Source organism: Furipterus horrens, unplaced genomic scaffold (genome assembly GCF_987537825.1).
Source record: "Furipterus horrens unplaced genomic scaffold, mFurHor1.1.pri manual_scaffold_17, whole genome shotgun sequence".
Taxonomy (NCBI): Eukaryota; Metazoa; Chordata; class Mammalia; order Chiroptera; family Furipteridae; genus Furipterus; species Furipterus horrens.
The window spans coordinates 92,987,086-93,011,657 of NW_028327187.1; the positions used below are offsets into that span (position 1 = coordinate 92,987,086).

At 38.1% G+C, this 24,572-nt stretch overlaps 1 protein-coding gene across 1 annotated transcript in view; it reads right to left on the reverse strand.

The window, feature by feature from the left end:
- The window catches only part of OTC (ornithine transcarbamylase), a 65,433-nt gene that overhangs the window by 12,027 nt on the left and 28,834 nt on the right, over positions 1 to 24,572 (reverse strand). Inside the window, exons 5-6 of the mRNA XM_090264895.1 lie at positions 9,567 to 9,720; positions 7,602 to 7,724 (exon numbers count right to left, since the gene is read on the reverse strand). Coding sequence (XP_090121021.1) covers positions 7,602 to 7,724; positions 9,567 to 9,720 — 277 coding nt within the window. The remainder of the gene's footprint in view (positions 1 to 7,601; positions 7,725 to 9,566; positions 9,721 to 24,572) is intronic.

Sequence of the window (24,572 nt, forward strand, 5' to 3'; positions counted from 1 at the left end):
TACATATGGATTATATTCTTTTCAACAATATTCCCACTCTTCTTCCCTTTTTATGCTTTAATTTGTAGCACAATCGTGTTCAGTAGTATATGATATTTACACCTTGATCAAACCTTAATAGTACCTTGGCATTTAAAAATATAACCAATTGCCCTATTTTTCTTGTATTGTTTTAGAAACGGTGCAAATATTTCCCGTAGCCCATGGTTGGGGGATGGGGGGAGGAAATACTATAGCTTTTAAGGCACTTTGCATATCTATGGTAAGCTGGTAGCTAGATAATAGCTGTGCTGCCACCCCAGGGCAAAAGGTGGACTGACTTTCAGGATTTAAAATGACGGGCAGGCAGCCTTGAGAGGAGGATGTTGTAGCAGCCATGTGGGAAGCAGCAAGCAGCTATGCAGTTTATAGTCAGGATCCGGCCATGCAGGCACGTGGCTGCTTTGATCGTGCCCACTCTAGCTGATTCCAAAGCCACCAAGGACTCTGCCTTGCAGACCCAGACTCTTATCTGGACTCTTGGAACTCAGGACATGCAGAGAGGACACTCCTAGGACTTGTGTCTTTCCTGTTCTTCACCATGACTCATTGTAACATGGCACAGGCTTTCCTGAACTATTACACAGAGGCTGAAGACAACGTACCCCAGATCCTGAAGGAGAGAGCTGACAGATAAGGGAAGGGGAACTACTGGGCTTGGTTTTAGTTTATAGCCTTTTGGGGAGCAAGGGAAGTGCTGGGTACCGTGGGAGAACAGGGGTCTGAGCTGAAGTGCTCCCAGCCCCCGCCCCCCAAGATTGGAATATTGTAAATAAAGACCTGTTTCTATCAACACTAACTGCTGGGTCATACACCAAGGTGCCATGTGAACAAGCCCCAATTTGCTCAGTAACATTTTGACCTCTTTTGTCATAAAGTCAAACATAGTAGGGTGCTTTTAAGCTCTTGATTGCACCACTTCTTGTTCCTCTAATAGCTTAAGAGGATCATATACATAATTCTACAACCTTATGCATTTTTGTCTCAGAGTCTTTCCACAAGCTGTTTTTTTTTTTAATACTCTTTTGTCTGAAATGCTTTTCCACACCCACTCCATGTGGAAAACACTCTCAGGTCTCAGCTCAAATATTTCCCACTCAGAAAAACCTCCCCTGACCTCCCCAGCTGAATACAAACAGCTTACACGCACACTTTATTCTTTTGCACTCACTGGCAAGTGTTCTGACCTCTGGGCACTTGCTCTGAAATGGCACTTACACAGCAAGCATCCTGTTTTTGCTAAAATATATTTATTTGGGATGGTTGGGTGAGAGAAGTGTTAGGACTTAAGTGAGGTAAGCCTAGGGCACAAAATCTAAGGAGGCACTCACTGTCAGAATCCTGCAAGTACAAATTTTGAACACTCTAATCTCAGCTCTAGGTGAGAGGACATTATAGGAGCAGCTAAAGCCACTCGCGCTATTCCAGACCCCACAGGTAGCCCTCTGCCTCCATCCTTTCCTTCTAATCTCTTCTGTACATTATAGCAAGAATTGCTTTCTCTGAAGCCTTCAATGTTCACTAGTTTTTCTTAAGTCAAAGCTGATTAAGAGTATCAAGGCTCCCCACTGACACCCCCTGCTTCTGTCTGTTTTAATTCTTCTCACCATCTTGCTGTAGGAAAGCCAATCTTAGCTGACATCCCTGCACATGTCTTGCTTTTTTCTGCCATCACAGCCTTTTACCCTTGAGCGCAACCCACTTTGTCCACTCCTGGGTGTCTTCAAAGGAACATGTCAGCTCCTCCTTTGTCAAAACTCTGGCCTAGCTTCACCTCTACACGCTCCATATGGAGTCTTGTCAGTCCAAACACCATAATTATTCTCACTTTCCTTCATGCTTCTCATTTTCCTGAATTCTTAGCTTTTATTATGAGTTGGTTTTTATAAATCCTCAGTAGGGCATTGTGGTGAATGCTGTGATATGCCACCCAGATTCCCCTTTATGAATAAAGGACTTACTCCCCCAGCTGCTGGGCATGCTGCTGAAAGATGACTTTCAGCTGTCAGCCTTCTTTGGGCATGGCCTCAGCTACAGAGAGCTGACACACCCAAGGTCACATACCTTCACAGTGCAACCTACGTTCCATGACTGGTTGACAGGAGGGTATGAAAACCACACTCCCTCCTCCCACCTCAGAACAGCTCTGAATGACCATCTCAGATCTAGAACTTTCCATCAGGTCAGCAGAAGCGGTTGTTGGGCCTGCATCACAGCTTGGTTTCTCTCTCTGCTCACTCCTGCTTCCTTTACCTCCCTTCCACAGTTGTTGATCCCAAGGGCATGCCCTAATAAACATCCTGCAGGATAAATTCTGTCTCAGAGTCTGCTTCCCAGGAATCTCAACCTGTGAAATGTATGTTCAAGTTTATTCATTTTAAATTGTGTTTATTTGCACATGACTGTCTACTGTAATTCCTTCTCTCATTACAAACTTCTTTAGGAGAGAAACTATTCAGCCCTGGCTGGGTGGCTCAGTTGATTGGAGCATCATCCTGTACACCAAAAGGTTACTGGCACATGCCTAGGTTGTGGGTTTGAACCCAATTAATTTACTGGAGGCAACCAGTTTGATGCTTCTCTTTCACATAGATGTTTCTCTCTCTTCCTCTGTCTCTAAAATTAATCAACTGATCACAGGGTAAGGATTTTTTAAAGCTGTTCAGATGTTGATGATGATAGGTACAGACACTTGAGGAGCGTTACTATCTTTCAAAGAGCCATAAAGTTTGGAATTTTGTTTATCAGGATTTGGGGAAGGTACCATATTTTTCACACTGTAAGAGTCATCTGACCATAAGACACACCTAGGTTTTAGAGGAGGAAAACAAGAAAAAAAAATATTCTGAACCAAATGGTGTACTAAAATATTTAATAAAATATAATGAAATAATACTTCAACCATGTAAAGTGAACAGCAGTCAACAGCGGTATTAAGAACCATCATCACTGTCATTAACAAATGAGGAGAGACTTGAAGGTTCAAGTACTCTTCTAGTTTTCTGGGAACCCCAAGAACTCATCATCGCTAGTGTCACAATTTATGAAGCTCAGTTGCTCACAATAACTGATATCACTTTCTTCACTATTTTCATACTGACCAGACACCCTGAGATTCAACAGTAAATTGGGACATTTAAGCGTCCCCAGGGGTTTCGCGTGGGCCCACCGCTTCCTCTTCTAACAGTCATTGCTACCGCTGACAGGTCAGATAATACACATCACGATCTGTGACGCAATATTCACTCCATAAGACGCACATTTTCCTTCCACTTTGGGGGAAAAGTGTGTCTTACGGAGCAAAAAATATGGCAATTAATAAAGGTTTGCTAATTTAGTAACTAATGCTGTGACCATTCAAACTGGTAAATATAAATGAAGAGACTTGGCTATTACCTCATGTGCCTCCTGCCCTAAAAATTTAGCCTTCCCTTTGAAGAGCAGGTTTTTGTACTCTCTAAGTATAATTATTCTTAGAGAAGGAATCAGTAAGTACCTAGAAAACCAATGAAGAGGTTTGGAAATTAGAAAATCACCCAGCCTTGTATGCACTGGGCCATGACTGAGAATACAAAGTGGAATTTTTATTCACAGCTCAGCCTTCAGTACTAACTCATTCATTGGCTTTTACATAAATCTTAAAACCAGAGGAAGAAGGTGATTAACAAACCCAGTTCAGTCTAAATATTCACTTAGAATGATGTTAAAATCATCGCCATCAATAGTTTATGGAGCAATTTTACAATCAAGGACAAAATTATGTTTTCTGAACATATAAGTTATTCTTGGTTGAAGAATGAGGAAATAGATTAATTTTGGCCTTGGGCACTTTTTAGTGCTTCTTAAATTTACAATAAATCTCCTAGCTCTATCTTTAAAGGAAATAGGTCTACTTATAAATTGATGGAACAACTTCTACACTATCAAACTTTCCAGAAGACATTTTAAAACTCTTACTCCCACCAAGAATTAACCAGGTTTTAGTACACTTTATCATTTAAATGAGTTTCTGCATAAGAACAATACTGAAATTACTCTTTAACATTGGAATTTTTTTCTTTGATGCTAATAAAACATCTTTGACATGCAATAAAATGTTTAAATCATTATTTCTCCAATAGAATAAATCCTTTCCAAAAACATTTTATAGCAAGGAATGATTATTGTTAATGTATGTTTTATCTGTAAAAACTAAATGTAGTAATAGTTCACATTAACACAGCGTTTTCCTCAAACTAGATTTGTAGTGAGAGTGCTAATTCTTTCCATAAAGTGAAGAAGCACCAGCTTAAGCACATGTCGCATCTGACCCTTTATTTCAGTTTATGCTGAACAAAAGAGAATTGTCTGTTGTAAAAGTTACCTCTATGAGTCCCCAGAGTTTATTTACCATAATAGGGTAACTGTTTTTTTCTTCTGTGGCAAATGTATTAGGCAGAATAGTGTCCTCCAAAAAATTCATTCCCACCCAGAACTTCAGAATGTGACCTTATTTAGAAGTAGGGTCTTGGCAGATGTCATTAGTTAAGATGAGGTCATACTGGATCAAGGTGGGCCCAAATTTAATATGTCTTCATAAAAGAGAGACATTTCTAAACAGAAACACAGACCAAAAGGGAAAAAGATGGAGACAGAGGTTAAAGTGATGCAACCACAAACTGGGGAATACCTGGGGCCACTAGAAGTGGGAAGAGACAAGGAAGGATCCTTCCCTAGAGGCTTCAAAAGGAGTATGGCCCTGCCAGCACCTTGATTGTGGACTCTAGTCTCTAGAATGAACAGTGAAACAATAAATTTCTGTTGTTTTAAGCCACCAACTTTGTGGTAATTTGTTAGCCCCTGCAAATTAAGGCAGCAGGGTGCATTGACTCAAACTGATCCAGCAAGAACACTAGGGAAAAGCATTTTGTTTTGTTCTGTTTTGTTTTGGCAGGATGTAGCACACAATGCTGATGCTCTACCCAGATGCCATCAGAAAGTCCTTTTTTACAGCTTTTGCTCCCTCTCTCTATTTCATTGTGCTTTTCACACAGATCACTTACTCTTCTTCAGAAAATGACCCTCTGGCTACCAGCTGCTTTTCCTGCCAAAAGTGTCAGGAGATTTGTCACTCCATGTCCCCTTGCTGTCCTTGACCAAAGACTGGTTCAAAGGATGAAAGCCCACCTTTCTTTCCTCAGATTGGAATAACTCTGGGGTATAACTTACACTCCAGATCACCTGTGGAATCAAGCTGAAGCTCCCTTTTGTGAGACTGTGCATTACATGGGACTAGGGTGACTAAATTATCCTGGTTTGCCTGGGACTCTCTCAGTTTTAGCTCTGATAGTTAGTTTATGGCCCCAGAAATCCCTACTCTTGGGTAAATCAGGATGGCTAGTCACTGTAAATAGAATTCTTGCTTAGATTCTTCCCTTTCTCTGTTCTGCTACCCCTGTTCTGCTACAGGTTTCCCTTAGGAGACTTTCCTTAATAAATCACTTGTATATAAATCCTCATGGGCATCTCCTTGTGGAGAACCTGGCCCAAGACATCAGTAGAGGGTGAGGGTGAAGACTGAGTGCTTGAACACCTCAAGGGCTGGAATATTTCCTGTTGGAGAAATTCAGCTATTAATCCACATTGTGAAATTCAAGTTCCTAGTAATTGACAAATAAACATCTCAAACTCAAGAAGCAAAAGTTGGGAGGAAGATTTAGTCCTCAAATATTTACTTCTGGATGTCTTAGCTTATCAGAGTAAACCACAGCAGTGACTATTGAGATAACAGCAAACACATGCTTGATTAGAAACATACTGGTGCACAATAATTTTGATTACTCATCATTAATGAGAGGATCAATTCTATCTTTTACTTTGTTTCTAAAATGGTTTCTATTTAGGGGAAGTTTCCTTCCAAAAGACTCCTGATAGAATATTAGTATTCAGTGAGAAACATAATGGGAAAACAATTCAATAGAGATTGGATTTTAAAGAAAGATTCTGTGGGAATCCTTCAGGACTGCTTTGTGTTATAAGTCTCTTGTAGGGTTAATTTTTATCCTCTAAAAGGCCTATTTATTTTGAATGAGGCTGCAGGTATCTTAATCTAAGGCTTGTCTTAGGGGAATCTGCACTTTTTATTTTGGTATACTTATTTATGATTTTATGTTATTATGTAGGTAAAGCATTTACATGTTATGAAATTCAAACCATATATAAGGATATGCTATGAAAAGAAAATCTTCCTCCTACCTCTATTCTTGAACCTTCAGTTCCCCTTCTCACAGCAACAACTACATATATTACCAGTTCATTATGTAACAGAACGGTCACTTTAGACCTCTGAAGAAGTCCTGCCTCCTTTACATTCTATCAGAGATTAACAGCAATGTAGGACGCATGTGGGAGTCAGGTTCACAGCCATGTGGGACTGAGATTTTATAAGCTTATGAATCCCTCAAGTTGAGTTTGAAGCACTAAGCTGGTACAAATGCCATCACTGTCACTTTCACATTAGATTGACATTTTTCTATCAACCTCTAGTATAGTAGTCCTCCATTATATGCAGTTTTGGTTTTCACAGTTTTGGTTACCCACAGTCAACCACTGTCCGAAAATACTAAATGGAAAATTCCAGAAATAAATGACTGATATGTTTTTCAACTATGTGCCATTCTCAGCAGTATGATGAAGTGTCACACCATCCCTCTCATCCCATCTAGGACGTGAATCACCCCTTTGTCTAGCATATCCATGCTTTATACACTGCTTGTCCTTACTCACCTTGTAGCCATCTTGGTTACCAGATCAACTGCCACAGTATTGCAGTGTTTATATTTAAATAGTCCTTATTTTACTTAATAATGTCTCATTCACCTCACTTTATCTCATCATGTAGGCATTTTACTATCTTACATTATCATAAGAAGGGAAAGTGCAGTACAATAATATATTTAGAGAAAGACCACATTCATGTAACTTTTATTACAGTTTATTGTTATAATTATTCTCTTATTAGTTATTGTTGTTAATCTCTCTTACCGGGCCTAATTCATAAGTTAAACTTTATCATAGGTATGTATATATAGGAAAAAACAGTGCGTATACAGTTCGGTATTCTCCACAGTGTCAAACATTCACTGGGGCTCTTGGAATGCATTCCGCATGGATAAGGGGAACTACTCTATTCAAAAAATGACAGCATTCTCCCCATGCTTTGTGAGCTCTATGCTGTCTGGATTTTATTGCTTTCTTCAGCCTTTGTGATACCAATGCACAAGGATGCCAGTCATCACTGTAGCTGGTTTCAGGGCATTCGAGGGGATAATTCAGACACAGATTCACAGCATGAAAGGCATCAGCCACAACTATCACTTATTGAAGAGATGGGAAAGTGTACTCAAGAGGCCAAATAGCTATAACAGTAGGGCTGGTAACATAACCTAAATTTTGTGGTCTCACCTGTGCTCTTGAATGGAAGAGAGGTTTGTTTTCACTGGGTAACTGCATCTGGGGATGATTTTGGTCAACGGGGGGTGGGGTGGGGGTGGGAATAGTTTCAAGGCAGAAAGTTTCCCTACCTTTGGAGTAGCTGCCTGAATGTGCATTCCGAATTTTGCTGCACTCATCATGATGGAGTGCAGGATGTTATTCCCATCCCCAATCCAGCTGAGGGTAAGGCCTTTCAGAGAGCCATAGTGTTCCTAAAAGGCAAGAATGGAGGAGATTATATATGGGAGGGAATCCACTTATGTAGATTATAATAAAAGAAACAGTCTTCATTCCAATTTTAATGTTTTGTTCGAATGATTAAACTATTTTTTGTATTATAAAGAGCAATTAAATAACATGAATGCACAATCACAAAAAATAGCAAAATGTCCTACTATCTTAAACCAAGACATTGTATGAACTCATATGAACACTCATATTTTCAAAATTTTGAAATATTAATCTTTGTTTTATTCCTTCATTCATTCATTCAACAAATTAAACACCTTTCATGTCCACTTTCCTTGGCCCTGGAGATATAACAATGAATGAGAAAATAAATCCCTGCCTTTATGAACCTTACATGTGTTAGTATAAGAAAGGAGAAATACAATGTACCCTAGAACAGCGTAGTATAATAGTTGGGTATGTTCCCATGTATTACATATAAAGTTGAAAAGATGCCCATTAATACTCTGAGCTATTTACAGATATAGATGTGTGTAGCTAAAGTATAAACACATGCCTGGGAATACATGTCTATATTTGTAAATACAGACATCGGGATAATAATTTCCTTGTGGGGTGGGAAGAAATGAGATCAGGGAGAGTTACACAGTCAGCTTCAATTCTACCTGTAATGTTTTATTCAAAAACAACAAAATATCCTAAAGTTAGACTTGATAAAACTGTATAATAGGCATGTAAGTGTTTGTTTTATTTTTCATGAAGTATCTGTAGGTTTTATATATTTTTATATTTATAAAAATAATATTAAAAAAAGATAAAGGGTAAGCAATTTGGAGATCACAGAACTACTAGGTCGCTAAGCTAGGATTTAAATCCAGGTCCATCTGATTTAGATTCCATGCTCTTAATAAGCTGCTATTTAGTCATTCAACTCTCACTTTGAGGATCTCCTATATGAAGGCATTGTACCAGGTTCTGCAGGGGACAATATGATGAATAGGACATTTCATATGCCTCAATGAATTTATAATCTAGTAACAATAAAGCCCCAGGGCAAAGCATTAAATTATCTGGCATATATGTAAAGCCAGATCCACCAATAGCCACTTGGTATCTAACACCATTGTATCATCCTCTGCATGAATCTTATCCTCCTCACTGAGTTTCATGTTGAGTTAAACCTTACATTTATATGTATATATCTTATTCAAATGAGGAATAATATAGACCTATCCAGTTTTCCTTGTCTCCACAGAATAGTTCATAGACACAGAAGCCATGGTTTTCAGGATTCCCAGTGGCAAAACAAACAAGATAAATCTTTCAACGTTAGTTATTCAAGTTCCCTATTTGGCATACATGGCTAAATCTGACCCTCAATGCTATCTATTCTGTATGTTCTTAACTCCAGTTTTAAAAATCAGTTTCTTAAAATGATAGAAAATAGCATTCTTCTCAGAAGATAATTTCATAATTGACCATTTTGAATATGCAAAGCACACTACACCACTCTTCGCTCCCAAGTCACAGAGCCTGATATATGGAGGATTACAGAAAGCTTTTCCTTTCTGCATTTCCAGCATTCCCTATTTATCCACTGTGTTAAATGTGGCACCAAAAAGCAAAAGGATTGAAAGAATGGGATAAGAGAGGGGCTAAAAGAAGTTGAGAATCAGGTTGAGAACAAAAGGCTCTTACAATATACCTTGTTCCTTGACTATCTAGTATACAAGCATATGCTATAATTCATTGCCAAGATAATATTTAAAAACAAAACAGCAATACCATCATTGAAACAGTTCCATTTAGAGCTAGTCAAGAACTATTTATTGATTTTGCTGTATAAGGCAAGGAAATAAGCCAACCTGGAGTGTGAGGTAATCAGCCAGGATCTGGATAGGATGGTACAAATCTGACAGCCCATTGACGATGGGGATGGATGCTTCTTTAGCCAGGATGTCCAGATCTGATTGTTTATACACTCGAGCCAACACTGCATCTGTCATGCTAGACAACACACTGCAGCGATCCAAGACAAGATAATCTGAGTTAATTATGCTTAATAATTCCTTCTTTAATACAGAATTTTAAACAGTAATAAGAGATACTGATAAATTATGCCCTGGCTGTTGTGACTCAGTGGACTGAGCACTGGCCTGTGAACCAAAATGTCTCCGGTTTGATTCCCAGTCAGGGCACATGCCTGGGTTGTGGAACAGATACCCTGTTGAGGTCATGTGAGAGGTAGCTGATCAATGTTTCTTTCACACATTGTTTCTCTCCCTCTCTTTCTTCTTCCCTTCCCCTCTCTCTAAAAATAAATAAATAAAACCTTAAAAATTAAAAAAGAAATACTGATAAATTATAATTTTCAGTAAGTTACAACACCTGTCAACACAACAGATTTAAAAGCTAATATTAAACATGTAGTCATTACAGAAGCCTGATGTTGTTCCTCTGACATCCTAAACAGTGACCACTGATTTTACTAGTTTTTTACAAAGAAGAAATCAATGTGGGCCTCACAGTCATAATGATAAATTATAAGAAGCAGTTGATAAAGTTAAAAGGGACAAGACCAAAAAGACATACAGACAAATATTAATGACCTGGCATGTAGCTATTTTTCTTTTGCACCATCCTACAGACAAATATACATTTTCACCATAAAACTGAAAGCCATGGAGGTGCGCACACATTGCCTTACAAGTGAGACCCTTCTGGGAGGAGCACTGATAAACTCAAAGTTCTTAACTGCTGTACCTTCAGAATCCACTTTAGCACTTCTTCCAAGACCCCACTCTCCCCAGGCTGTTCCCACCAATGACTAAGCACGGTGGGAGCACCAGAGCTGGGCCATTCCACCTGACACAGGAATTTTCTGTTGGGCAGTCTGGTGGGGCTCCTCATCAGCCTGGCTGACAATTTCTTAGAGGTACACTGTGTCCGAGGTTCTTTCTATCCCATTTCTTCCTTTTTCCTCTCCTTTCTCTGAGGTCAGACATGCATCACCCTCTGAAGGTGCTCCCTGCCAGATCCTCTCTCTGTAATCCTTTACAGTTGTCTAATTCCATCAAGTGAACTGAAACTGACAGAGCCAGCAATGAACTCTTGCAGAAACTGAGCCTGAGAAGGCATTCAGCCCTTGTCCCTGCACTCTGCATAGCTATCAGCATCTCTGCAAAAAACAGAAAATGTTCAACATCATACAACACACACACACACACCCTCTACCAAGAAAGCAACAGAAATCAAATCATGGCTACAAATTTAAACAATTCATAGAAAGATGGATATTATTGTTCTCATTTTATAGATGAAGGACCTGAGACACAGAAAGCTTAAGTAACTTGCCCTGAATCACAGCTAATTAAGTTGGAGCTCATATTCAAATAAGTTTAACTCAAAAGTCCATGTTCTTAACATTACAACACATGGCCTCAAATTTTCAGGTGATAAAAATCTGAAAGGAGAGTCTAGGATCCAGATTTAAGTTCTTTCCATGTGTCAGAATAATGGTGGTCTCTCAGCTAAAGCTTCAGCCTTACAAAAATAGCAAGAATGGCCTTTAATTTAAAATCTTTTTTTCTTATTATTTAAGGGGAATCCTCACAATAGAGGCTCTAAGCATTTTAGTTTTAAGGAACTATTTATTTTATTTTATTTTATGTTTTATTTTTCCTTTATTTTTATTGACAGTATTGCAGATGTCCCCATCCTCCCCCTTGCCCACCTTCTCCCAGGCCCTGCCCCTTCTTCCCTCTGGCCATCACCACACTGTTGTCTGTGTCCATGGGTTATACATATATGCTCTTTGGATAATCAGGCAAAAAATTTCGGAAATCCTCTCATGACAGTTGTTATATTAAATAGAGTCATAATTATAAGACATCCAGTAGTCTTGGGTTCTAAATCTGATTCTGTAACTTACTAGCTGTGTGACCTTGGACATGTTATTTAATTTGTCTATAAATTAGTTTCTTCATCTGTAAAACCATAACAATATTGATCCCACTGGGTTATTGTTAAAATTACTTGAGATAACCTATATAAAATGCATAGTATGATGGCTTATTCATAGTAAGAGATCAAAAATAGTAGATATTATTAGTGTCAAAAGAAAATGGAAAAAATGAAAGCTAGTATTATTTAGTAAGGGCTTCATAACTTTGTATTTTAATTATCAGATACAGGGTGGGGGAAAAGTAGGTTTACAGTTGTGAGTACATAAACACAATTTATTCTTGTGTTATTATTATTAATTATTGTGTTATTTTCCATTCAAACAACCGTACACCTACTTTTGCCTCACCCTGTATATTTTGAAAATTGGTCCCTCTTATATATCTGAGACATATTATTTACTTTGTAGAAAACTGTCGGTACTTACAAAATTCGCTTATAGAATCCTTGCTCGCAGGGATTAGAGAATCAAAGATTAAACACTATATTCTTATAATAATATTTCCTAGATTCGTATTTTTTTCAAATTTTCATTGATTTCTCATACCCATAGTTCCCAGATTTTCAGATTTCATGGACCAGCAAATTTTTCAAAAACATATGAGATCAACATAAGATTACCAACTTTTTGCTTAGTAAATTAAGGGCATGAGAAACAAGCACATAAATACATGTTAATATCTCCACTTAATAAAAGGACATTTGACACCAAAAAAAGGTGTGAATGACTTTATCTCAAAGAATGATTCTTGAAATTGAATTAGTTTATGTTTATAAAATTTACTATATTGTCTTTATTTTTTTGAGTTCACCACTTCTGATGGAAACTTCTCATGACAGGGCATCAGTGAAGGGTTCAGGATTTGGGAACCAGTGCTCTGAACTATGTAAGCACATTGCATATTATAACATGAAAGGGATGAACAGAAGAGCCTCTTTACAGTTGCAGAACAGGTGATGTTTAATGTTTGACTAAGGGGTTTTCAAATTTTGCTGTACATGAAAGTTACCTCAAAAGTTTTTAAAACTCTTGATGCCCAGGCCATAATCTCTATCAATTACATCAAAAAATAGACTCTCAAGGGGTGGGCCCTAGGGATCAGTGTTTTTAAAAACTTTCCAGGAGATTCCAATATGCAGCCAAGGTTGAGAACCAAAGCAAGCACCTTGCTCCTCAGATCAATAGCCATTAGCACTGTTAGAACTATAGAATCACCCAACCCAGATTTACAGAATCAGAATCTGCATTTTAACACAGCTTTTAGGTGATTCATTTGTATATTAAAGTTTGAGACTTCCAAAAAAGAGGGAATTGAGGTCACCATATTTCTTAAAGTGCCATTCTTTTTTTTTTTTCTTAGACCTCTAACCAGCATCCCCTCTGCAAATATCAAAAGATAACAGACCAGAAAGACAGAAGACTGTCCATCATTTCATTGGTAGGGAGTGCTTTCCAGTTCAATTGAATGAACAGGCAGCTCAAATCCTAAAGAATAAATAATCCATCACCTTCAATTAAGGTCCCCTACTTACAGTAATCAGCTACCCTACCTATTGGATACAACAAAGTAATGGTTTCCAAATTTGTGGGTCAGAAGGCAGCACACTGATGTTCCTTTCACACATTGATGTTTCTTTCTCTCTTTCTCACTCCTTTCTCTCTTTAAAAAATAAATAAAATCTCTAAAAAAACTAAATGAAGAGCTACTAAATGAAGAGCTACTAAACTAGAGATCCAAGCTCGTACAATAGGATAGAGTCTGGATCTTTTTACTTTTACTAAGTTTGCCAAGTAACTCTGATAAGCTTCTAAACTTTGAGAAACATTGTCCTAAGGCATAGGCTATTATCTTTAAAGAATTTTAAATCTTTATTCTTCTTCAAGATCTTAATAAAAATTCCCTTCCCAGTACAGATATACTGATGCTTCATACTATAGAATGCAGGGTTTGTTTGTTTTTTAACTCTATTATGGGAAAGTAATGTGGATAGAGGTAGATAAGTAAGGTCTACAATTATAATCAATCATCAATTCCCTATTTCAGAAGAATTGGTTAATTTTATGATACCTACAATCCTATGAGAGAGAGAGAGAGAGAGAGAGAGAGAGAGAGGTGTTTGACCCCAAAAGACTTCTTTAAATATGCACTTCTGAAAGTGTGTACAAGTAGGATTAAAAATCTGGAATAACTATTGTAGCTGACTTTCTGGAATCTCGGTCAGAGAAACAAATTGGACTTCTATTATAGCCTCTTACAGGTAGGCCATGGTCTGTCAACCTCTTATGGTTTTCACGAACTTTACAATGTGTTGTTGAACTTTGCTAGATTTAGTATATAGCACATATAAACATTATCTTAACCTCATAAATGAAGAAACCAATTTCTCTGAAAACCTTAAGTAATTAGAGCAAGGTTAGGAAAGAGTGAAGAAAGATGAGGCTGAAAGAGGGAGATGCAAGGAGCCCAATTGGAGAAATCAATGCCCTATACACATGAGTTTATCAAGAAGATTGAAAAAGGGCATTACAGTTCCCTCCCTTGAACAATCCCAAGAGCTCTCAAGCAAAGGAGACAAAAGGCAAGCAAGCATTTATTTGCCCTGTTTATAAAGTAGAGTTGGTATCCCTGGAACGTCTATCGTATAATCTGATGAGAGTGTGCCTGGTCTGCTTCATTGAGGTTGTCCAATACCTCCTAGAACAGAGGTCTTCACCTCAGTTATATATTAGTATCACCTATGGAGCTGTAAAAAAAAAGAAGAAAATCCTGATGCCATAGTCTGCCCATTTGAAAGGTTAAATCAGAAGCTATGGTGAGGGATTCACATCAATATTTTTAAAGCTCCCCAATGTAAAGACAAGGCTGAGAACCATTGTCCTAGAAAATAGAGGAGAGGTGTGTGGAGAGAGATAGGGAGAGAGAGAGGAAGTGGATGGGAGGGAGGTATTCTGCTGTTGGATGGAACAATGGGTCAATGTAGAGGAGGAAATTCTTAGCAGTTGGTGAAATCCCATACTATAAGAAAAGGATGAGATCTTATACACTTAAAAAAGAACTATTTTCCTTTTATCTCTGTCACCACCAACAGCAGTCCCTTAGAAGTAGCAGTAGCCATAATCTTTCCCCCCTCAACACTTGTAAGCATTTCTAGTGCCCACATTTTGCTCTTAATACTGTTCTATACAAAAACAAAAACAAAAAAAACAAAACAAAACTAGAAATCTTAAGAGGATAGCCAATTCCATATCCTCAGGCAGGATAAAATCAGTATAGGTCTGTAACACACTATTGTTGCCAGGAAACAAAAGATATTTTTTTAAATGGCAGGGGCAGTGCTAAAAGAAAAAAAAAACAACTTCAAGGATATATGATTGTCAAATTGTGACCATTTATAGTAATAAAAATCATTAAATGAAATAAGATTATGCTTGTAAAAGGCCGTGATGGTCATAAGAGTAACAATAAGAAAATGTACAAAAATATAATTATAAAGATCAAAGAAGGATGACTATTACCATACACATTTAAGCTTATTTACTTAAAGTAGAAAAGTATTTTTAATTTATTTATTTTTTTGTTTGTTTATTTTATTTTTAGAGAGAGGGGAAAGGAGAAAGAGAGGGAGAGAAACATCACTGTGTGGTTGCTTCTCACTCATGCCCCCAACTGGGGACCTGACATGCAACCTAGTCATGTGCCCTGACTGGGAATCGAACCAGCGACATTTGGCTCGCAGGCCGATGCTCAATCCACAGAGCCACAGCAAAAGTAGGAAAGTATTTATATATAACTATATAAATATAGGTGTTCTGTGGGTTTTTGTTAAGTATATTTCTGTTCAAGTATAGATGTCCTGGGGGGAGAAAAATGATGGCAGGGTAGTCAGCAACCTGTTGGTTGTGCTACTGCAGAGGAGACTTGGAGGACAGAGAGCAGAGAATGGGTGAGAGCAGCTTTCAGATAGGGCAAACTGGGACAGAAGCGTGGGAACAGCACAGGATAAAGAAGGAACCCTGGCCCGCACTTTCTAAGGCGAGTAGCCAGGGACCCCCACCCCAGCCCAGCACCTCCAGCTGCACTGTGAGGGAACGCTGGCAGATCAGCTCAGTAGCAGGGATCCAAAGGGGTGAAGAGCGAAGGCCTGGGAAGTGCAGAGGCCTGGAGGCTGCGTTACCTCTGGGGGCGCCCTGTCCAGCCGGGAGGGACTCAATGAAAAGGTGTGCTAGTCTTCCCCTGGGTCTGGGTCTTTGGCTAAATTGTTGAGAAATCATACATACAAGCAGTACAACCACTGAACACTGCCAGGAGTTGAGTTTTCTGGCTGTGGGCGGACACAGGAGGCTGCTTCCTAGCAACCTGTCAGGTGCAGATTGCAGAAGAGACATGTTGCCTGCTTAGTGCCCATGGACTGCGGCTGTGAGTACAGAGAGATTTTACAGCACCTGGAAGGTTTTCCCTGAGAGGTTTTGGTGCTGAAACTCAGGCTGGGCCCACTGGCAGAGCTGAGAGTAAGCCAGGAGGGGTCTGGCTCTAAGAGGCATAAAGCAATGGTTTTTGTTTGTTTGTTTGTTTTTGCCAACCAGGGAGGAACAGCTGGAGGCATCATGAGATTCTTAAGGGGAGCTTGCTCACACACGTGCACTTGTTCTGGGCTACGGTGGGGCGCAACGTGGACATTTAGGGCTGCGGGAGAAATCATTTGGGGAGATCGCTCCCTTCCTGGAGGCTCCCCTCCTGGAGGCTCTAAGAGGCCAAAGCAACAGTAGTTTTTGTTTTGTTTTTGCCAACGGGGAAGGAACAGCTGGAGGCGTGGTAACATTCTTAGGGGGAGTTTGCTCGCACAGTTGCCCCAGGCTCCGGCAGGGGGTGAGAGGTAGATTGGAGACTCGGTGGCTCCAAGAGGCATAGATCAACATTTTTGTTTGTTTATTTGTTTGCTTGTTTGTTTTCGCTGACCAGGGAGGAACAGCTGGAGGCGCAGCAAGATTCTTAAGGGGAGCTCCTGTGCACACTTCTTCCGGGCTCTGGCAGGGGCGAGAGGTGGACTGGAGACCTTCAGTGCTGTGGGAGAAACCAGCTGGGGAGACCACTCCCCTAACTTGGCAACAGCCAGAGGGGAAGCAGTAGCCCCCTCTGAAGAAAGTACTTAGCCCCACCCCATGGTGCTTAAGCCTCATTGCAGATTACAGAGTGACTAGAGTAAACAGAAAAAGAGAGAGATCCTGGTAGAAGAGCACCGATAGTTGAGATTAGGCTGCCTAGATCCAGACTTGGACACAAGCTTAAGTCAATAGGGCAGTTTCAGAAAGAGAAGAAACTGAAAAAATAAACTACAATGACAAATTACACTGTGACCTTCTCATACATATCCTTTAAATAGTCATTCTTTGTCCTCCCAGTCTATGCATTATAAGTAAATGGTCTTTATGTTATAGTTTATTTTGAATCTCATATTTTGCTCCTGCCTTTTATCAACTTTACCATTTGATTTCTGCCTTTTATCAATCAATTTTACCATTTTATTTCCTCCTCTTATCTTTGTTTTAAATTCTATATTTTCTCTTACTACCACTCATTTCCAATTGGCACTCATTTTTCTTCTTTTTTCAATCATAAAATACACTTACTCTATCCCCACCTTGAACAATCTGTGACATTCCTGCAACTTTATTCATAGATCTTCACTATTCTGGTATTTCAAATCTCAAATCTTATTGTTCCCCTCTTCAAATCCATCTGTACCTCCCTCCAGCCCTTTCCTTCTCTCACTTTAAATTTGAAATTTTCCCTGTCATAGCCTGGTTTTCATTCCTCACTGTAAGTATTACTGCTCCCTCCATCATTCCCAAATCACTTCCCTTTCCTCCAGACATCTCTTAAGCTTCTCTTTCTTTCTTTTTTACCTCTTACTCCCATCCGAACTACATTAATCTTAGCTAATAGGTTACTGGTAGTGCTGTGGTGAATTTTTTTCTGTAATTTGGGGCTTATTTTTTTCTCTTTTCTTATTCATTTTCATTATTTTTTTTCACTGTGTGTGTGTTTATTCTTTCACACACACACACACACACTATATGTATATATGTATATGTATATATGTATATGTATATATTTTTACTTCTGTTTAAACCTAATACTACATGTTTCCCCTCTCTTAATTCATTCCACCTTCATCCCTCTCTTTTTAATATATGATATAAATTTTACTTTTTTTCTCTCACTGCCTTGTCCCTACTCACTACTACTATTGCTCTGCCCTCTCCCTTCTCAAAAATTACTTTTCTTTCAGTTAGTCAACTCTTATTTATTTTTCCTTTATTATAATAGTCTCAATCTCATTACATCCTTATTAATACTGGCTCATTAGTATTGACATGGTGATTGAGGATGGAGAATATCTTTGGGTGTGGGATTCTTGCCTGGGCTGGTGGCTTTGTTTTAGCAGCAGCTCAACAACTGTTTACAAAATGAAGTGCGTGGAGTGTCTCTCAGTCAGAAGGCTGGAGGGAAGGACCCACTACAGAGAAACACGACAGCAAGAAAAACCAACATTCTACCACGCAGTCCAAATAAAAGGCATAAAAGGCATCCCAAGAGCATCAAGTTCAGGAAATCAAGAAGTCTGCACTACTGAATCCCAAGGAACTCCTACCACCGAAAGTCACAACACAAAAGCAGGAAGTTAAAGCAAATCAATCTAAGACACAGAAACAAACAAGAACAGCCACATAAAATGCAGAGATGAAAAAACAACAACCCATTGAAAGAAACGGAGGAATTCCCAGAAGGAGGGATAAATGAAACAGAAGCAAGAAAACTATGAGACATAGAATTCAAAACAATGGTAATAAGGAAGCTCAATGAACTCAGCAAACTCAGAGAAAACTACAATGAACTCTGGGGAAACTACAAAGAACTCCAGGGAAACTACAAAGAACTTATTGAGAACCACACCAGCATTAAAAAGGACATAGAAACCATCAATAAGAGCCAGGAAGAAATAAAGAATACAATTTCTGAACTGAAGAACACAGTAGAAGGAATCAAAAGCAGGCTAAATGAAGCAGAGAATTGGATCAATGAGTTAGAGGACAACATAGAAAAAAATTCCCAGACAGTGCAACAAAATGAAAAAAAGACTTAAGAAGAATGAAGACGGTTAAAGAGAGCTGCAGGACAACATGAAATGTAATAATATCCATATCAGAAGAAAGAAAGGGATAGAAAACCTGATTGGAAAAATAATGACAGAAAACTTCAAGAACATGAGGGGAGAAAAAGTCTCACAAATACAGGAAGCACAGAGGGTCCCAATAAAGATGAACTCAAAAAGGCCCACTCCAAGGCACATCATAATTAAAATGGCAACATTCAAAGACAAAGAGAGAATCCTAAAGGCAGCAAGAGAAAAAGAGCAAATAACATACAAGGGAGCTCCGATAAGACTATCAACTGATTTCTCAATAGAAATACTACAAGCCAGAAGGGAATGGCAAAAAATATTTCAAGCACTGAAAAACAAAGGCCTACAACCAAGACTACTCTACCCAGCAAGGCCCTTTCAAAATGGAAGGAGAAATAAGGAGTTTCCCAGACAAAGGAAGACTAAAAGAATACATCTCCACTAAACTAGCATTGCAAGAGATGCTAAAGGGAATGCTTTAAGAAAAAGAAGAAAAGGAGAGAAGGAGAGGAACACAGGTACAAAGCGAAATGAACAAATACCTGTCAATAATAACCTTAAATGTAAGTGGATTAAATGATCCAATCAAAGACTTAGGTAGCAGAATGGATATGAAAACAGGACCCACATATATGCTGTCTACAAAAGACATGCCTCGAAACAAAAGATTTACACAAACTAAAAGTGAAAGAATGGAAAAAAAAGTATTCTAAGCAAATGGACATGAAAAAAAAAGCTGGGGTAGTAATACTTATATCAGGCAAAACAGATTTCACAGCAAAGGCCATAAAGAGAGACAAAGAACAGCATTTCATAATACTTAAGAGAACAATCCATCAAGAACAGATAACCCTGGTAAACATACATGCATCCAACATAGGAGCACCCAAATATATAAGGAAAATATTGGAAGAATACAAGAAGGATATCAACAGCAACACACTCATGGTAGGGGACTTTAACACCCCATTGTCAACAAAGGACAGATACTTGAAGCAAAGAACACCAAGGATATTGAGGCATTGAACAACACTCTAGATCAAATGGACTTAATTGATATATATAGAATGTTTCACCCCAAAGAAGCAAAATATACATTCTTTTCAAGTGCATATGGAACATTTTCAAAGATAGACCACAAAGAAAGCCTCAACAAATTCAAGAAAATTGAAATTATATCAAGCATCTTCTCAGATCACAATGCCTTGAAACTAGAAATCAACCGCAAAGAAAAAACCTCAAAGATATTCAAACTCATGGGGAATGAATAACATGATATTAAATAATTAATGGGTTAACAATAACATCAAGGAAGAAATCAAAAAGTTTCTGGAAGCAAAAGAAAATAAACACACAACAGCGCAAAATCTATGGGACACAGTGAAAGCAGTCCTGAGAGGAAAGTTCATAGCAATACCAGCCTACCTAAAAAGGACATAAGAATTTCAAATAAAAAAACTAACCCTACAGCTACAAGAACTAGAGGAACAACAACAAAGCCCAGAATGAGTACAAGGAAGGAAATCATCAGGATCAGAGCAGAATTAAATGACATAGAGACCAAACAAACAATTCAAAAGATCAATAAAACCAGGAGCTGGTCCTTGGAAAAGATAAACAAAATCGACAAGCCTTTAACCAGGCTCTTCAAGAAAAAAAAAGAGAGAGGACCCAAATAAACAAAATCAGAAATGAAAGAGGAGAAATCACGAGCGATACCGTAGGAATACAAAGGGCTGTAAGAAATTACTATGAACAACTGTATGGCAAGAAATTTGACAACCCAGATGAAATGGACAAATTTCTGGAAACATATAATCTTCCAAAACTGAATCAAGAAGAAGCAGAAAGCCTGAATAGACCAGTAAACAACTAATGAAATTGAAGCACTAATCAAAAATCTCCCAGCACATGAAAGCCCCACAAGAGATGGCTTCACAGGTGAACTTTATCAAACAATTAGGGAAAGAACTAACTCCTATCCTTATCAAACTATTCCAAAAAACTCAAGAATAGGGGAAACGCCCAAACTCTTTCTATGAGGCCAGTATTATCCTAATTCCAAAGTCAGGTCAAGACACAACAAAGAAAGAAAACTACAGGCCAATATTGCTGATGAACACAGATGCTAAAATTCTCAACAAAATATTAGCAAACCAGGTCCAGCAACACATTGAAAAGATCATACACCACAATCAAATGGGATTCATCCCAGGGATGCACACATGGTTTAATATTCACAAGTCAATGAACGTAATACACCACATAAACAAAATGAAAGACAAAAATCACATGATCATGTCAATGGATGCTGAAAAAGCATTTCATAAAGTATGACACCCATTTATGATGAAAACACTCAGCAAAATGGGAATAGAGGGAGCATACCTCAACATAATAAAGGCCATATATGAGAAACTTGCAGCCAACATCATACTCAATGGACAAAAACTGAAAGCTTTCCCTCTAAGATCAGGAACAAGACAAGGATGTCCACTCTCTGTTTCTATTCAATATAATTTGGAAGTTCTAGCCATAGCAATCAGAGAACAAAAAGAAATAAAAGGTATCAAAATTGGACAAGAGGAAGTAAAACTGTCATTACATGCAGATGACATGATAGTGTACATAAATACCCTATAGACTCCACCAAAAAACTACTCAACCTAATAAGTGAATTTGGCAAAATAGCAGGGTACAAAGTCAATATTCAGAAATCAAAGGCATTTCTGTACACCAACAATAAAATATCAGAGATAGAAACTAGAAACAAAAACCCATTTACTATAGCAACAAGAAAAATACTTAGGAATAAACTTAACCAAGGAGGTAAAAGATCTGTACATGGAAAACTACATAACACTGAAGAAATAAATTAAGAAAGATACAGATAAATGGAAGCATATACCATGCTCATGGTGGGAAGAATCAACATCATTAAAATGTCCATACTACCCAAAGCAATTTATAGATTCAATGGCATATTTCACAGACCTAGAACAAATGCTTCAAAATTTATATGGAAAACAAAAAAGACCCTGAATAGCCTCAGCACTCTTGAGAAAGAGGAACTAAGTAGGAGGAATCATAATACCTAATATCAAACTACACTACAAGGCCACTGAAATAAAGGCAGTCTGGTGCTGTCATAAGAACAGACATATAGATCAATGGAACACAACAGAGAGCTCCGAAATAAACCCAGGTCTCTATGGTCAATTAGTATTTGACAAAGGAGGAAAGAGCTTAAAATGGAGTGAAAATAGCCTCTTTAGCAAATGGTGCTGGGAGAACTGGACAGGGGCGTGCAAAAAAATGAAACTAGACCATCAATTTATACCATACACCAGAATAAATTCAAGATGGATCAAAGACTTAAATGTAAGCCGTGACACCATAAAAGTCCTAGAGGAAAACAGGCAGGAAAATTTCAGATATCCCATGTAGCAATATTTTCACCTCATACCTGTCAGAATGGCCATCATAAACAAATCAACAAACAAGTGTTGGCGAGGATGTGGAGAAAATGGAACCCTAGTGCACTGTTGGTGGGAATGCAGACTGGTGTAGCCACTGTGGAAAACAGTATGGGATTTCCCCAAAAAACAAAAAATGGAACTGCCTTTTAATCCAGTGAAAACTCAGAATTTATATGAAAAACAGGAATAAGGATCCTAGGGTAGATAGGATAATGCTCCTCCCCAAAGATGTCTACATTTTAATCCCCAGAACCTGTGAATATATTACCTCACATGGCCAAAAGAATTTTGCATATGTGATTAAATTAAAGATCTTGTGATAAGGACATTATCCTGGGATGGGCCCAATATAATTGCAAGAGTCCTTACAAGAGAGAGGCAGCAAGTCAGAAACAGGAGACGATGCAAGCTATGCTACTGGCTTTGAAAGAGGAGGCATGGAAACATGAGTCAAAGAATATAGGCAGCCTCTGGAGGATGGAAAGGACAAGGAATTGTAATCTCTGGAGCTTCCAGAAGGAACACAGCTCTGTCGGCTCATTTTATATCTCTGACCTCCAGAAATGTAAGAATAAATTTGTGTTGTAAGTCACTAATTTTGTGGTAATTTGTTAAAGCAGCAATAGGAAGTTAAAATAGAGCCTATGATAAAAGTGAAAACTATGTGACAGAAATATATTCAGCCTAGTGGCCAGCGGCTTGAGTTTAATTCATCTTGAATTTAGCCACCAGTTCCCAAAACCCAATCAACTTAAGTGATTAGCCATCCACTTAACTTGCATTCCTAACCCCTGGAGATGATATTTTCCTTCTAGTCTTGTAAAATTACAAACATAAACACTAAAAATGTATAAAAATCATCTCTGATAGAATTCCAGACAACCCAGCAGTGTATAGAAGTTTAAATTCCAGAACCATGTAAGGATAAGAATAAAAGTAGGGATAAGAATATAAAACTATTAAATCTGTGATATTAACAGCATTATGCCCAGTTTTGTTGTTAAATATTAATCAGCTCTATAATCAAAGTGATATATTATGTGTATCTTTTCCTTTTTAAAATGTTTAAAGCATTCAAGGAAATCTGAAATGCTAGGCTTGTGATTGAGTTAAATGTTAAGCATTTGATTAAGTTTGCAATCAGTGTTTAAATGGCTGAGTAGACTTGTTTTGTTCATTTCATATGTATTTGATTTATTGGTTGGATAAGTAGTATGTGAGTGTTTAAAGCAATCATTCTGAAACTTGAACATGCTTCAGAATCACCAGGAGAGCTTGTTAGAGCAGCCAGTCATGTTTCTGGTTCAGTAGGTCTGGTGTGGGGCCCCAACGAATTTGCATTTCTAACAGGTGCTGCTTATGTTGCTGGTTTGGGGAGCACACTTTAAAAACCACTGAGGAATGTTTGCTATTTTATGTTTAGAGGAATACTAAATGTTTGATATATTCATAAGATTAACAGATTGGATTGTAAAAAAAAAAAGTACAGAGTTGGGAATAATCCTATAGACACAAAAAGCCCTTGGACATTAAAGCATCTATGGGCAAAAGGAATCGCAACAAAGCTTGACAGAAAATACCACTGCAATCCTCCTTCAGCCACCAAAGGTGAAGGTGAAGTGAAATCAGTGATGTGGGGGAGGAGCAGCAGCTCCCAGGTAGTTTTCACACTGGAATCACTTGGGGAAACAGAGATATTAAAGACCTTTAAGTAGACCATTAGTTCATATTATTTTATGAATGATGTTGCCTCTACTTTATGTTAAAAGTTGATCTAAATCATGGAGAAATCACCATTCTTATTTTTCTTCTTCCAGGCTACTAAACATCTTTAAATATAAAAAGCCTTTTCACTAGAAAAAAATGACAAACCTGTAAATAGAGCTGGACTTACATGCACATTAACTGTAATCTGGGCTTTCTGTAGTCCCGTGTCAATTTAAAACCTTTGCTTTAAACATTGTAAGAGCTGTATTATATGTGCTACAAATGAAAAGTTGACAAGTTAAAAATGCTCTCTGGCTCTGTAATGACTTTTCATTTGGTCTCTTTTCATTCCCATCAATATATAGAGTTCTGTTTGCCTTCCACTGGATTTCTGAAATTTCGTAGACAATTTTAGGCATCTGTCCACAGCTTTTGCAAAATCCAAATTACCCAAATTTAAAATGTGTCACACATATCAGTTTCCTCTGGATGTTAAATAATTGATATTAGAATAAAAAATAATTAACAAGTTAAAAA